General features: G+C 33.2%; 2 protein-coding genes across 2 annotated transcripts; both read left to right on the forward strand.

The window, feature by feature from the left end:
- Nucleotides 1-401: 401 nt before the first annotated feature.
- Nucleotides 402-1,420, forward strand: LOC126702836 (probable inactive receptor kinase At1g27190). Its single transcript, XM_050401694.1, has 3 exons — nt 402-582; nt 700-771; nt 960-1,420. Exons 1-3 carry the CDS (start codon nt 402-404, stop codon nt 1,418-1,420), a joined length of 714 nt encoding a protein of 237 aa, XP_050257651.1.
- Nucleotides 1,421-8,119: 6,699 nt separating this feature from the next.
- LOC126702837 (probable inactive receptor kinase At1g27190) lies at nt 8,120-8,824 on the forward strand. The gene has a single exon (XM_050401695.1). It carries the CDS (start codon nt 8,120-8,122, stop codon nt 8,822-8,824), a length of 705 nt encoding a protein of 234 aa, XP_050257652.1.
- Nucleotides 8,825-13,360: the final 4,536 nt, after the last annotated feature.

Below are 13,360 nucleotides of genomic sequence, written 5' to 3' on the forward strand. Positions count from 1 at the left end.
CCAACACATACAAATTGAAATTCTAAACATTTAATCCTAAATCTTTAAAACCTAACAAACTCAAAACTCAAAAGGACTCCTCATTCTTCTCATAATTTTTAAATTAATGTGAGACTTCACTCACACATGTATACAACATAAGCATAGACCCCGCACATAATGGGATCCATTTGTATGTGAGAGGTGTATTGTATTCAACTGTTATACAATATACCACTTCCATGAAATAATTTCCAATGATCAAGATACTTTCTCCTTAATTTGTCATGAGCAGGCACTTCATACAACCACTTAAAAGAAACATCTATGTTAAATTTTGCTATTATTATGATTAGTACTAATGCAAAATGACAAATGATTTTGATCCATAGATTTCTCAGATGTAGAGAATGGTTACTAAAATGAGCTTTACAAAAATTAGTGAGGTGACTGGCAATTTCAACACAAACATTGTCATTGGATTGGGAAAGATTGGGATGATGTACAAGGCAGTGCTTCCAAATTGCTGGCCTCTTGCAGTTAAGAGGTTACATAATTGTCAATCTTATGAGAAACAATTTCTATCTAAGCTATCAGCTCTGGGTATATTGAGACACAATAACCTAGTTCTCCTCTTGGGATACTGTAGCGAATAGAATGAGAAACTTCTAGTGTACAAATATATAATGCATGGAAATCTTTATGATTGGCTAATTGTAGGAGAAGGAGAGCACAAGGATAAGATCTTGGAATGGCCTTTGAGGGCTAAAATTGCGACTAGAGTAGCAAGAGGTCTATCATGGCCTCACCATAAGTACGATTTCCAAGTTTTCCATTTGAACTTGGGTTCAAAATCTATATTGTTAGATAAGAATTTTGAGCCCAAGATATCAAATTTTGGTGGGCAAAAATATCAAGTTTTGGAGGGGTAATGTTCACGAATTCAAATGTCATTGACACAAGCAATAGCTCTTTTGTAGACAATGGGGTATGGGAGTTGGGTTTTGTTAAAAAGGATGTCTATGACTTTGGAATTCTGCTTCTTGAGCTAATTACATGGAAGGAACCTATTAAAATTAACAGTTTTTCATACTGTTTTAATGGGAGTTTATTTGATTGGATAACTCACCTTTTGAGCAATTCATCTGATAATTACGGTGTTATTGATAATTTTTTGATTGACAGAGGATTTGATGGAGAAATCATTGAATTACTTAGAATTGCATGTACCTGCCTTAACCCCTTCCCTAGTCAAAGGCCAACAATGCTTGAATTGTACAATACAATAAGTACTTTTGGGGAAAGCGATGGCATCATAAATGACTCTGAGATATTGATGCAACCTGAAATTACTATTGCAAGTAGCTCAATTGAAATCAATACAATAAGTACTTTTGGGGAGAGATATGACATCACAAATGACTCTGAGATATTGATGTAATCAGAAATTACTATTGCAAGTAGCTCAAATGAAATCGTTGAGGTAGAAATTGCACAGAACCATTGAAGCATGGCATAAAAAGTGTAGCTTTCACATTTCGAAATATATGTAACATATTTGCTGTCCCAAACGTTATTTGGGTTACGTTTTCTTAATGGAATCTTTTTCCGCCCTTCACTGTCTTTTTGTTATCTTTATCCCCTGAAATTAGAATATATATATATATAAAAAAAAAAAAAAGATTCTAGATGTTTTGGAACCACTGCAAGTAGACTATTGTGATTGGTTCTTCCATTGAATTTTCTATGCATGCAATTGGATACTGGAGTGCTTTTTCTTTGAAGGAATTCTTCATTGGTTTTCCATTTGCCAAAACGTTGTTGTGCTTGGTTTTTGTTTACTGCTTTGTGCACTGGGTACAACTTAAAAAGGGAAAAAAAAAATTATCTTCTTGTGTATGGAATTCCTAATAAATTTGTGTGATCTATCAATAAATCCGCTATATTATTATTTGAGGTGAAAATAGAATTTTCCATTTGGTATTAAATAAGATTTTTTTCAACATTATAAATCACAAAAAGGATTTGAACATAAAGCCCCTTTTCAATAAACTTAACTCTGCCTACGAAGTTCTGTTGATTAAAAACGATAAATACGAATAGGAACAATAGAAAACAATTGCACAAAACCAACAGTCCTTTCAGCGTCAATTTGACAGCATTGTTTATTGACTTCGCGTTCCATGCCCTGGAGTCTCAACTAGCGTTCTTCACGGTGCAATGACTTGGAAAATTAGACTCAGCAACCACTTTTGGAAAATTACTTACCTAGTAGTTTAAAGTTTAGACTTGGCTTCAATTTTTATATATTCTTTGAAGCTCCAAGAATTAATGAAAATGATCTATTTTCCAATCCGAAATTTCCTGGAAAGGATTATTTTAGACCATAATACATATGCTCTTGGCCTTTTTTTTTCAGTTTTTAATGCCAAACAGCCCAAGGCAGGGTGTATCTAATGGACTGCTTTTCTGGGTCGAAAGCCTTGAGTGAGACCTTCTGAATTCAGCTCACTCTTCCTTATTTTAGCCCGAAGTACCCAAAAAAAAAAAAAAAAAAAAAAGCCCAAAAAGCTTTGCATTTGCACATGATTTGGTGATTTCTTCAATGACCAGTACGAACAGTACTACTCCATCATCCACAGTTTTTCAAAAACAACTCCACCGACACCGTCCAATATAATCTCATAGACTCGTATCTTCTTTGTTCCCAATTCCCATCAAACCAACCAAAGTAAACCGGGTCCATCTGAACAACTAAGTTAGACTGATATCTTCCCCTTTTTCCTTTGCGCTTTTGAAAATCGAGCATAACGAAATGATTTTTCTTGTTGGATTTGAGATTTATTTCTTTTCAACTATAAAATATAGGACAAAGATCTCTTATAACTTTATTTAATATTTTCATATTAGATGTGAATCTTGTAACTATAAAATATATGACAATGATTGGTTATAACTCCATTTAATAATTTTTTTAATAGACATGAATTTTAACAAATTCACAAATCAAAAATTAATAGCTATGATATCAATCAAATATTTAAATCTTAAGATTTTACAATTTAAAATTATGTATAAAAATAAGTTTATAAACTAAATAGTAAATAAAATCCAATTGACATGTGTGTTAAAAATATAAAGAAAATACAATTTAATAGTTAGATTTTTAAAATATGTAGTTGTGTTAATATTTTAGTGAGAATTATAGTCAATGACTACAAACTAGTTTATAACTAACCTTTGTCCTAGAATATAAGTTTAGGTTGATGTCCAATTCTAAAATCCAAACTTTACATTCAAAATTAAACTGGAGTCTTAAAAGGCTAACCATAAACAGCAGCTTGGCCTAAAACACGACTGCTCTACAGAAAAACAGAACAAACCTAGACGTAGTTGTTTTCACTTTTTAGGATTGTGCCCAACATTGACTTAGTAATTGACTATTTGTAAGAAGAAAATGTCCTTTCAGCCTTTTAGGTATTCTAATGAATAATAATTTTATTATTATAGAATTTAACATTTGACGTTCGCTTTTGATAATTGTACTTTTTATTATCAGACCAAGATATCAATCAGTTTTTTGTATAGGCAAGAATTGAATCCCAGATTTCTTATTCAACCATGAGGAACTTTACCAATTATGCTAACTAAAACCCACCAAACGAGTAATAATTGATGTCTAGATTGACTCTTTGTTAGAAAAAATAAAAAGCTGGGGTAACAAAAACAAAAAAAGGTTGTAGCTTTTTCATGGCCAAAAGAAAACGAAAACAGGCATGTTCTCGGAAAATGCAAGGAACCACCCTTTTCTTGTTCTTATTTTATACCCAAGATTAACATACTGAATATTTTGCTAAATTAATATTTCAATAAAAAATAATAATTTAGGGTTTCAATTGTGCTGGATCTTTATTGATTTAATATTTTGGGCCATTCTTGAACATGGAAAAAAGCAAAACATACACATGTTTTTCTTTTTAAAAATTTAGTTATCATTTTACATTCTTAGCAAATTAAAAAAAAAAAATTTGGGGCCTTTTCTTACTTTAATAGAGGCCTTAAAATCTTCATAAAAAAATTGGGACAAATTGGGGGCCTAAGTTGCCTAGGGTTTAAGCTAGCACTGCCCAAACCTGATATGATTCGTAACCTAATAAACCTTACTTGAATCCAACCTGACCTGACTTGTTTCTAGGTCTACTTCACATATTTGCTTGCACTAGCGGCTCCACGTTAGAGCCCAGTTGGTCACAAGATCATCTTGACCTAGGAAAAAAAATCATTATTATATATAAAATTTAAAAATTTAATGATTTTTTTACCCTTAAAAAAATGTGTGACCACCCTAAATTTTTTTAAGCTCAATATAATTAAACTTTTGACAAAATTTAGCAACAAATTAACTTAGTTGTAGATTAAGGCTACAACTCCACTCGATTATTATTATTTTTTTTTTTATTGGATATGAATTTTGACAAATCCACAATTAGATTACATTTTTTTTCTTATATCCTCCATACTTGCAAAACTTCAAGAAGATCAAAGATCAAAGATCAATAGTTTATATTATCAATCAAATGTTTAAATTTCGAGTTTTTGTAATCTAAAATTATACGCAAAAAATAAATTTATGGATTAAATAGTAAATAACATTAGATTGATATGAAATTTGACATGCGTTTTAAGAACATACAATTCAATGGTTAGATTTTCAAAATATGTAGTTATGTTAATTTGTTTAGTGAATGTTGTAGTCTTAGGCTATAACTAATTTTGTAGTCAAATTTTGTCCTCAAACTTTGTTCCTCTTAACAATATATTGAGCCCTTACAAACAAAAAGAAAAATTGAAGAAAAATTTTATTTAACTAAAATTTTGAAAAATATGTAGCTTGCAATATTGATAATGAGATTATCATGCAATGATTTCAAAATATTAAATAAAAATAAAAATCGTAGAAGAAAATTGTAAGGTTTCATGTATTTGGTTTTTTTTTTTTCCCCCCTTTTATTTTTTGTTGTTCTCAATATATAAATTTATCTTTTTATTAGATTTTGTTTAATTTAAGTTTCTTTGTGAACACTCTAAAAAAAGTTCCTGGAGCCGCCGCTGTTTTACTATTCTATGCAAAGAAGGATTTGTGGTAGGCTGGATTAACACTATGTTCACGGTGGTGGTAGTTATGTTTCGTAATACGCCAATATTGCCTGTGAAGAAGGCAGTAACCAAGAAGAACAAGAAATTAATGAAAGCAGGAACCCGATGGAGTTCCACTAATGAAATAAACATGAACATGATGGTAATCTCTTAGAGCCAATTATTTCTTTGAAGTAAAATTTCAAAATGCTTTAAAATATTACTAAAGCAAAAATTATCTCATGACACGTGAACAGAACTAAAAATACATTACAAATGTGTTCGATTTAAATTTAATATTTTATATATACTACTTTTTTATAGGTTTTAATATAAAACTGTTAATAACTTATGACATATTTAATTTTTTATGAAAGAAATGAGTATATAAATTTATGATGTTATAACCTGTAAAAAAATTGAATTAACAATTTTTCTATAAATTTTAGTTAGTTTCCTCACAAAATATAAAAATTTTGCTCACCTTTTTCAAGTAAAATAGCAAAAGAATTGTTAACTACGTATGAACGTGTATGTGTGTGTCGTATATATTGGTATATACGAGATATGTAATATATAATATTTGAAAGTGGAGAGAATTCAATTAAAGATTTTATGTGAATCCTTAAAGAGCCGTTGTAGTGAAGGTCTCGAACATTCAAAGCTTTAGTCAACCGGTCCAATCCTTTGTGGATTAGTATTCAAAGAAGATATTATTAGTGGATTACTGCCTGATTGCAAGTCGATCGGTTGAGTTTATGAATTCGACCGGTCGAAGTGTGTTCTCATTTAGTTGAGATGTGAGAAAAATAGTTTTTGCAGACTTTTAATGTAACGGTTCTGAAATGTTTCAAATGGAAACTAAAGTTCTAGGAATTTGTTTTCGAAATTAAAACCAACCAAGGTATTTCTCCAAAGTTGCCTATTGAAGGGCTATTCACCATTGTCAATAAATAGTGATCTATATTCATTTTAAGAGTGAACTTCTCTCTTCCCTTAGAAATACAAGAAATTCTGTGAGTATTCTTCAAAATTGTTATTTGTAAAACTCAATATACTTGGTTGTATTCTTGGACAAATTTGCAGTAACCCGTTAGCAACACTTTTGGGGGGAAAAATATTGTCTAAGGAAAGCATTTCCATTGTGCCCCCAAATCAACAAATTTTATGTTTGATCTCTAAGTTACTATGATCCCTCCATTGTTCATATTCAAATTTGACAACAGTGTGTATATCAATTTGTGATATCGGTTTATACATATCATTTTGGTGCTAAAGTCAGTCTCCCAAGGGAAGATTTTTGTCTCTATCCCAGTTGGAACTTAGAACTTTCCTTGCATTTGCATGATCATTACTTTTTTGACGTTGATCTTTCCTAGATGTTGATTTTCTCTTAAGGGTGCGTTTGAATCGACTTCAAACGCATTCCGGAAATGATTTTCCGGAAAATAGGTGTGTTTGGATGGTCCGGAAAATTCTATTTTCCGGAAATTGAAATCCGTTGACCGAAAAAATTAGCCTTTGACCACGGAAATCAATTACCGGCTCTATTTTCACTTCAAAGGATTTCCGGAAAAGAGAGAGAGAGAGAGAGAGAGCGCGCGCGCGAGGGAGAAGACCAGTGGGCGGATCCAGACACAAGCCACAACCCAGATCGCGCGATCGCGATCTCGCCGGCAGATCGCGATCTCGCCGGCGCGATCTCGCGAAGGCGAGATCGCGATCAACGTCGCGATCTCGCGACGGCGCGATCTCGCGTTCGTGAGATCGCGCCGTTGATCGCGATCTCGCCTTCGCGAGATCGCGCCGGATCGAGATCGCGATCGACGGCACGATCTCGCGAAGTGTCGATCGCGATCTCGCCTTCGCGAGATCGCGCCGGCGAGATCGCGATCGCGCGATCTGGGTTGTGGCTTGTGTCTGGATTTGTGTTTTCCTTTCTTCTTTTCCAAACACTAGAAAATGTTTTCCGGAAAATTTTTTGAAATGCAACCAAACACACAGAAATATTTTCCTTTTCCAGAAATTAGCATTTCCGGAAAATATGTATTTTCCGGAAAACGTTTTACGGCAACCAAACACAGCCTAAAACACACGAGTGACGGAAAAGATGGTCTTATATTTAGTTTGGTAATTATTGAGTACTTCCGAAGTACCATAAATACGCACTCTCCTCTCTTACATAATTGTGAGTCCTACTAACTAAATTCGTGGTGGGACCTACAATTCATGTGAGAGAGAGAGTACGCATTTATGGTACTTCCGGAGTATTCAATAATTTTCCTATTTAGTGAAGTGTCATCGATGAGCTGAAGCGTCTTGCTGTGTTTATAATGTTCTAAGAACACTTTAAAAACAGAAATCAAAAAATATTCTTCCAAATGATTTTATTCTTTTTTCCAAAACCCAAAATACATTATTCACTTCAAATTTAGCTCATAAGCAATTTTATATTCACTCCATAAAGTTTAAAGTGAATGCTTGTAAAATGTGAAAAATTTTAAATATTGCTTTTAGTCCTTACTAAACTTAAAGTCATTGTTTTTAGTGCTTTGTTGAGTGATGATGTGTCATTTTTTTAGTTTAATCATATTATCTAAGGGACTAGAAGTGATGACTTTAAACTTGGAGTACTAAAATTGCTCATGTTCATAATTTTAGAGACCAACAATGTATTTTTTAAGTTTTTTATTTTTTATTTATTTATAATGCCAATTTACAAAACAACAAACTAATTTAGAGTACAGTTCAAAAGAAGCCCAATTTCTCTCTCTCTCAATGTGTCAGTTGTAGGCAATCAATATTGCCACCTAAGAAACAATATAAATGCTGTTAAATAGTGTTGTAATTTATGATTAGCACTAACCTAGAATGACAAATGATTATTGATCCACAGATTTCTTTGTTGGGCAGAAAAGTTACTAGAGTGAGCTTTGCAAAACATAAAGAAGCAACAGGCAATTTCAACACACACAATTCCATTGGGTTGGGAAAGGTTGGGATAATGTACAAGGCAGTGCTTCCAAATGGTTATCCCCTTGCAATTAAGCGGCTATATAAGTCTCAATCTTTTGGGAAACAATTCAAATCTGAGCTATTAACTCTGGCTAGATTGAGACACAATAACATAATTTCCCTCTTGGGTTACTATAGAGAAAGGAAAATGCTTCTAGTATACCGATATATATCGAATGGTAGCCTTTATGGCTGGCTACATGCTGGGAAAGACAAGAATAAGATCTTGGACTGGCCTTCAAGGATTAAAATTGCCGTTGGGATAGCAAGAGGCCTAGCATGTCTTCACCATAACTGTCATTTCTCAGTAGTCCATCTCAGCTTGAGTTCGAATGCTATCTTACTTGATCAGAATTTTGAGGCCAAGATATCAAGTTTTGGAGAGGCAATAATATTGAAACCTGGAGGGCTAATGTTTGTGAACTCAAGTGATAACCACATGAGCATTAGAGTTTTTTATGGCAGTGGGGTTAGGGAGTTGGATTATTTCAAAAAAGATGTCTATGATTTTGGTATTCTGCTTCTTAAGCTAATTACAGGAAAGGCACCCATTCAAATAAATAATTATTCAAACCGTTTGGATGGGAGTTACGTTGATTGGATTACTTGTCTTTTGACTTGCCCTTCTTTAATGTGCCATTTCATTGACAAGACATCTCTTAAGCCACAGATGCAAAGTGTTAGATCAAATTAGAGCCTAACCATAAGAACAAAGTGCAAATTATCAAAAAACGAAACTTCTATGTCACCTCCAACAAAGGCCCTATGGACTAATTCAAATTGTAGATACCAAACAAGTCCAAGCAATGCTTGAACTTGTGCAAAGACTTAATCACCATGTCACCACCAAAAGTAACATCATGATTCCTGCCTCTAAAAGAAGCAACCTTAATAGACTCCCACACATCATTGTCTACTTAGTCAAGCATACCCATAGTATGAAGAACTACTGTACCAAACTTGACCTTAGTTTGCTTCTTCAAAGCACAAGGCTTACAAACTTCAAATTTGTAGTTCTTGGCACTCTCAAACAAAGTATTATCATTGGCATGCTCCAAAAATCTATTAATGTTTGAAGTAACCTCCCCAATTGTATCAGATATTGCAATTACTCCACCTACAACAGTACTCCCTTTAAGGAAATACATGTTCCTTCTACATGGGGCCATCATCACTAGGTTGTAAAACCATTCCTTCTTCAGACATATATGAAAGGTGCAAGCTGAATCCAAAACCCCCTCATTTGAATGGCAAACAAATGATGAACTAGTCAATGCAAAATCAAAATCCTTATTACTATCATGTGCGACATTTGCATTAGAATCCCTCTTGTCCTTATTCCGCAACAAAGGACAATCTTTCTTTCAATACCCTATTTTTTTGTGACAATAGGTTCACTCATCTTTCTCAAGTTTCTTATCATTAGACATGCTCTTAACAATCAAAGCCTCAGTCATCGTGTCCCTTTGAGCTTGCTTATCTTTCTTATGATACTCATTATTAGTCAAAGAATTTAACACATCTGTACGTTTTAAGACCCCTTAACACAAGTTGTTTAACCTAGATATTTAGCCAAGTGATTACTTAGATAAATTATTCAGTCCTAGGTTAACATAATAAAATCATATCATGTAAATAATGCGGAAATATAAAAAACACAACGATATGATAACCTAGGAAAACATAACCGATAAAAAACTTGGGGAGGATTTAACCTAGCTATCCTCAAGGTAAAACAGATCCATTATGAAAGGATTGAAAAGTTTTTACAATAGACCTTAGACCACTAACAACCTATTACTATCTCGAGTAGAAAACTTATTTCCACAACCACATGATAGCTCCGAGTCCACAGACTACTTCTTTCTTTCATCCACTGCAACCACAAGTTCTCCTACTTGTGATTTTGAGACTCCACTCAAAGGTTTCAAATCTTCTTTAAAATTTCTTTGTACAGCAATTGAAGAGATCACTAAGTTCTTCACATGAATCTTGATCTTAATAATCTTAAGTGTGTATGAAGGTAAACACCTCTAGATCTCACAAAAGATTCAACGCATAACTCTCAAAAGATCTCTAAAACATAGTTAGGGTTTTTCCTTTTATACTTGAAGTAAAACACAAATCCCTACACGTCAAACTGGGCTTGGGCTGAATTGAAAATTCTGCAGAAAAATAAATATGCACGTGGTTTGATCAATTGAGTCTAATTTGTTAGGTTCTATGAAATTAGGAACTAATGTATTAGAACTTCAATTTGTATTATGTTGGCAAACCATGATCAAAACATAGAGTCTAGGTTTAGGCTTGCTCAAAGTATGTTTATTGGACTAAATCTGCAAGGCTCGATCGATCGAAAATTAGATTCGATCGATCGAACCACGTGCAAATTTATTTTTCTGCAGAGTTCCAGTTCAACCCAAACTCTACTTAAACGTATTAGGGTTCAAGTAAAACTCTCCTATATATAAGGGAAACCCTAGAACATTTTTAGAAGTTGTTTTTAGAGAGAAAAGAGTGTGCCTCTTTTGTATTTTAGGGTTTTGTTCCTAAAAAGCTCTCTTATGTCTTCTAGTGATGCTATTCTTTGAAGAATCTCAAGATCTGGTATTGTAGAAGTTGCTGCCTTCTCTAGTCATCAAAGGTTTTAATGATCTAAATCTTCAAGGGTGGTCTTGGAGTCACAAACAGGAGAGTTTGTGTTGCTAAACCTTTGAGTGAAATCTTAAAGTCACAAACGGGGGTGTTTGTGTTTTGCAAAGGCCAAGGAAAGAAAGAGTCCGTGGATTCGGAGCTTGCACATGGTCGTGTCAGTAAGTTCTACTGGTTGGTAGCAATAAGAAGTCAAGCGGGGGGGCTTGTAAGTCTTATTGTATGAACTTCGATTCTTTCTAGTGGATTTGCTTTTTACCTTGAGGATAGCTAGGTTAAATCCTCCCTAGGTTTTTTACCGGTTTGGTTTTCCTGGGTGATCATATCATTGTCTTATTTATTTTCCGCTGTTTTGCATGATTTGATCTTTGTTATTGTTATAACCTAGACTTGTTTAATTGGACTAGGTAACAACTTGGCTGATTACCTAGGTTAAATCAATTGTTTAAGGGGTCTAAAAACTATCATAATTTTTGATTGATCGAGCCTTGCAAAATAAATCCAATAATTTCTACAATCACTTAATTCCAATTTTACAAATAGGCACATTTTGAGCAAGCCTAAACCTAGACTCTGTGTTTTGATTATAGTTTGCCAACATAATACAAATTAAAGTTCTAATACATTAGTTCCTAAAATCTTAGAACCTAACAACATCATCAAACTTTATCTCATCTTTTCCATACAACAGTGTAGTAATTAGGTGATCATAAGTGTCAGGCAATGAATTCAACAACAAGAGAGCTTTATATTCACTGCTAATATCAACTTCCAAAATTTGTAAATTAGCAAGTATTTTATTGTAATCATTCAAGTGCTCAGACATAGAAATACCTACATGATATTGGAAACGAAAGAGTATCGTCTTCAAGTAGAGACGATTCTCCACACTTTTGGTCATATACTTGTTCTCGAATTTCTATTAACTAGGTTAAATCCTCTCCAGATTTTTTACCATAAAATGGTTGGTTTCATTGGTTTTCCTAAGTCATCATATTACTGTCTTCTTTACTTTTCTACACTAACGCTCTGTTTGTTTCGATGGAAAACTTTCTGTAAAGATAGTTTTTCACATTTTCCGACGTTTGGTAGCATAAAAAAAATTGGTCAATGGAAAACTATCTTTAATCAATGGAAAACCTTAATAAAAATAAGGCTTATTTTTTATAGGTTGTTTTCCAAAAAAAAATTTCGGAAAACAATCTCTCTCTCTCTCGTGCACTTCATCACTCCTACAAATAATTCTATTCTTTTGTGTGCATGAAACAAAAATTAATTTTATACTAGGTTGGTCATAAAGCAAAGCTTGTTTAGCAATGGCTGTAACGTCCTCGCTTCCATAGTAATCATAGCTGGCTTTGAATGGGTAACCTTTATCATCACTGGGTGGGAAAATTTTGGGTGCAAAATAAACAATTGCACTTCGAAAAATTTGGGTTCCAGTCTTCCAGAATTAGAAGATCCCTTTATAAGACTGTCACGCCACTCATTAAAGAGTAACCAGAGGTTTGGCATGAAATTTCGAGTAAAGGTCTAGCCCACGAAAGCCATTAGCCATATTGCTGAGCCACATTAATGGAGAAGCTAATAAAGTCTCTACGGCCATCTAGGGTCCTTATCATATTGAAAAAAAAATTTGTGCTTGCTTTCATGTTTCCTTCAATGGACAAGAAGCACTTTACATCTGTTTCTTGGGCTCTTGACATGAATTTGTTAAGTGAACTAGGTTGTAGGGATTAAATCTGAAGGGAATTTTTCAGCTTTAGATGAACGCCAATAACCACCTCTGGTAACAGGACGAGATGATGAGGTATTTTTGAGTGGCTTAGCCATTGAACGGAATAGGCTGCAGATGGTGAAGTTGGCTTTGCTCTATGACCACCCAGGTAACATCTCTCTCTCTCTTTTTTTCTTTTTTTTTTTCTTTTTTTTTTTGTATGTATGTACGTATGTGTGTGTATATATAATTTTGTTGAGAATAAACTTTTTATTTATATTGATTACATTAATTGCGTTTACCCAATACAGTTTATATATAAATGTTTTATATTATACAAGAAATGTTATAAAAATTTTGTGCATACCAAATACCAAACAACAAAAAACAATCTCAAGCTTATTTTTAAGGTCATTACCAAACATTGGAAAATGAAATAGTTTTCCAGAAAATAACTTTTAGAAAATGACATATTTTTTATAAAACGTTAATACTGAAACAAACAAAGCGTAAGTAATATGATTGCATGAGTTCAAGGATCCAAATTTTTTATTAAAATACACACACACAAACACACACACACACACTAATTTTAGCAATTTTATTCAATAAAATTACATTTTCCCCCCCCTTAACAATATCATTGATTTTTATAGAGTAATGTTACAGGCACAAACTTATCTACAACATTTTTACAAACCGTTGAGGTACAAAGTCTTATTGGTTTACATTTGGGCCCACCACTTACAACACTTTTTTACTTGTCAATAACCATTCACCATATTAGCAATTTGTAAAAAAATTTGCAACTCTAACATTTTCCTCATTTAAAGGCCATTAAAAAAATGTATAGATCTAAAA

Source organism: Quercus robur, chromosome 10, assembly GCF_932294415.1.
Source record: "Quercus robur chromosome 10, dhQueRobu3.1, whole genome shotgun sequence".
NCBI lineage: Eukaryota > Viridiplantae > Streptophyta > Magnoliopsida > Fagales > Fagaceae > Quercus > Quercus robur.

What these genes read in the sequence shown, in the direction of transcription:
- LOC126702837 (XM_050401695.1), top strand. Translation starts at nt 8,120, where the DNA reads ATGTACAAGGCAGTGCTTCCAAATGGTTATCCCCTTGCAATTAAGCGG.
- LOC126702836 (XM_050401694.1), top strand. Translation starts at nt 402, where the DNA reads ATGAGCTTTACAAAAATTAGTGAGGTGACTGGCAATTTCAACACAAAC. An exon ending in ATCTAAGCTATCAGCTCTGG is followed by an intron (nt 583 to 699) that starts GTATATTGAGAC and finishes GGCTAATTGTAG; the next exon opens with GAGAAGGAGAGCACAAGGAT. An exon ending in TGCGACTAGAGTAGCAAGAG is followed by an intron (nt 772 to 959) that starts GTCTATCATGGC and finishes GCTCTTTTGTAG; the next exon opens with ACAATGGGGTATGGGAGTTG.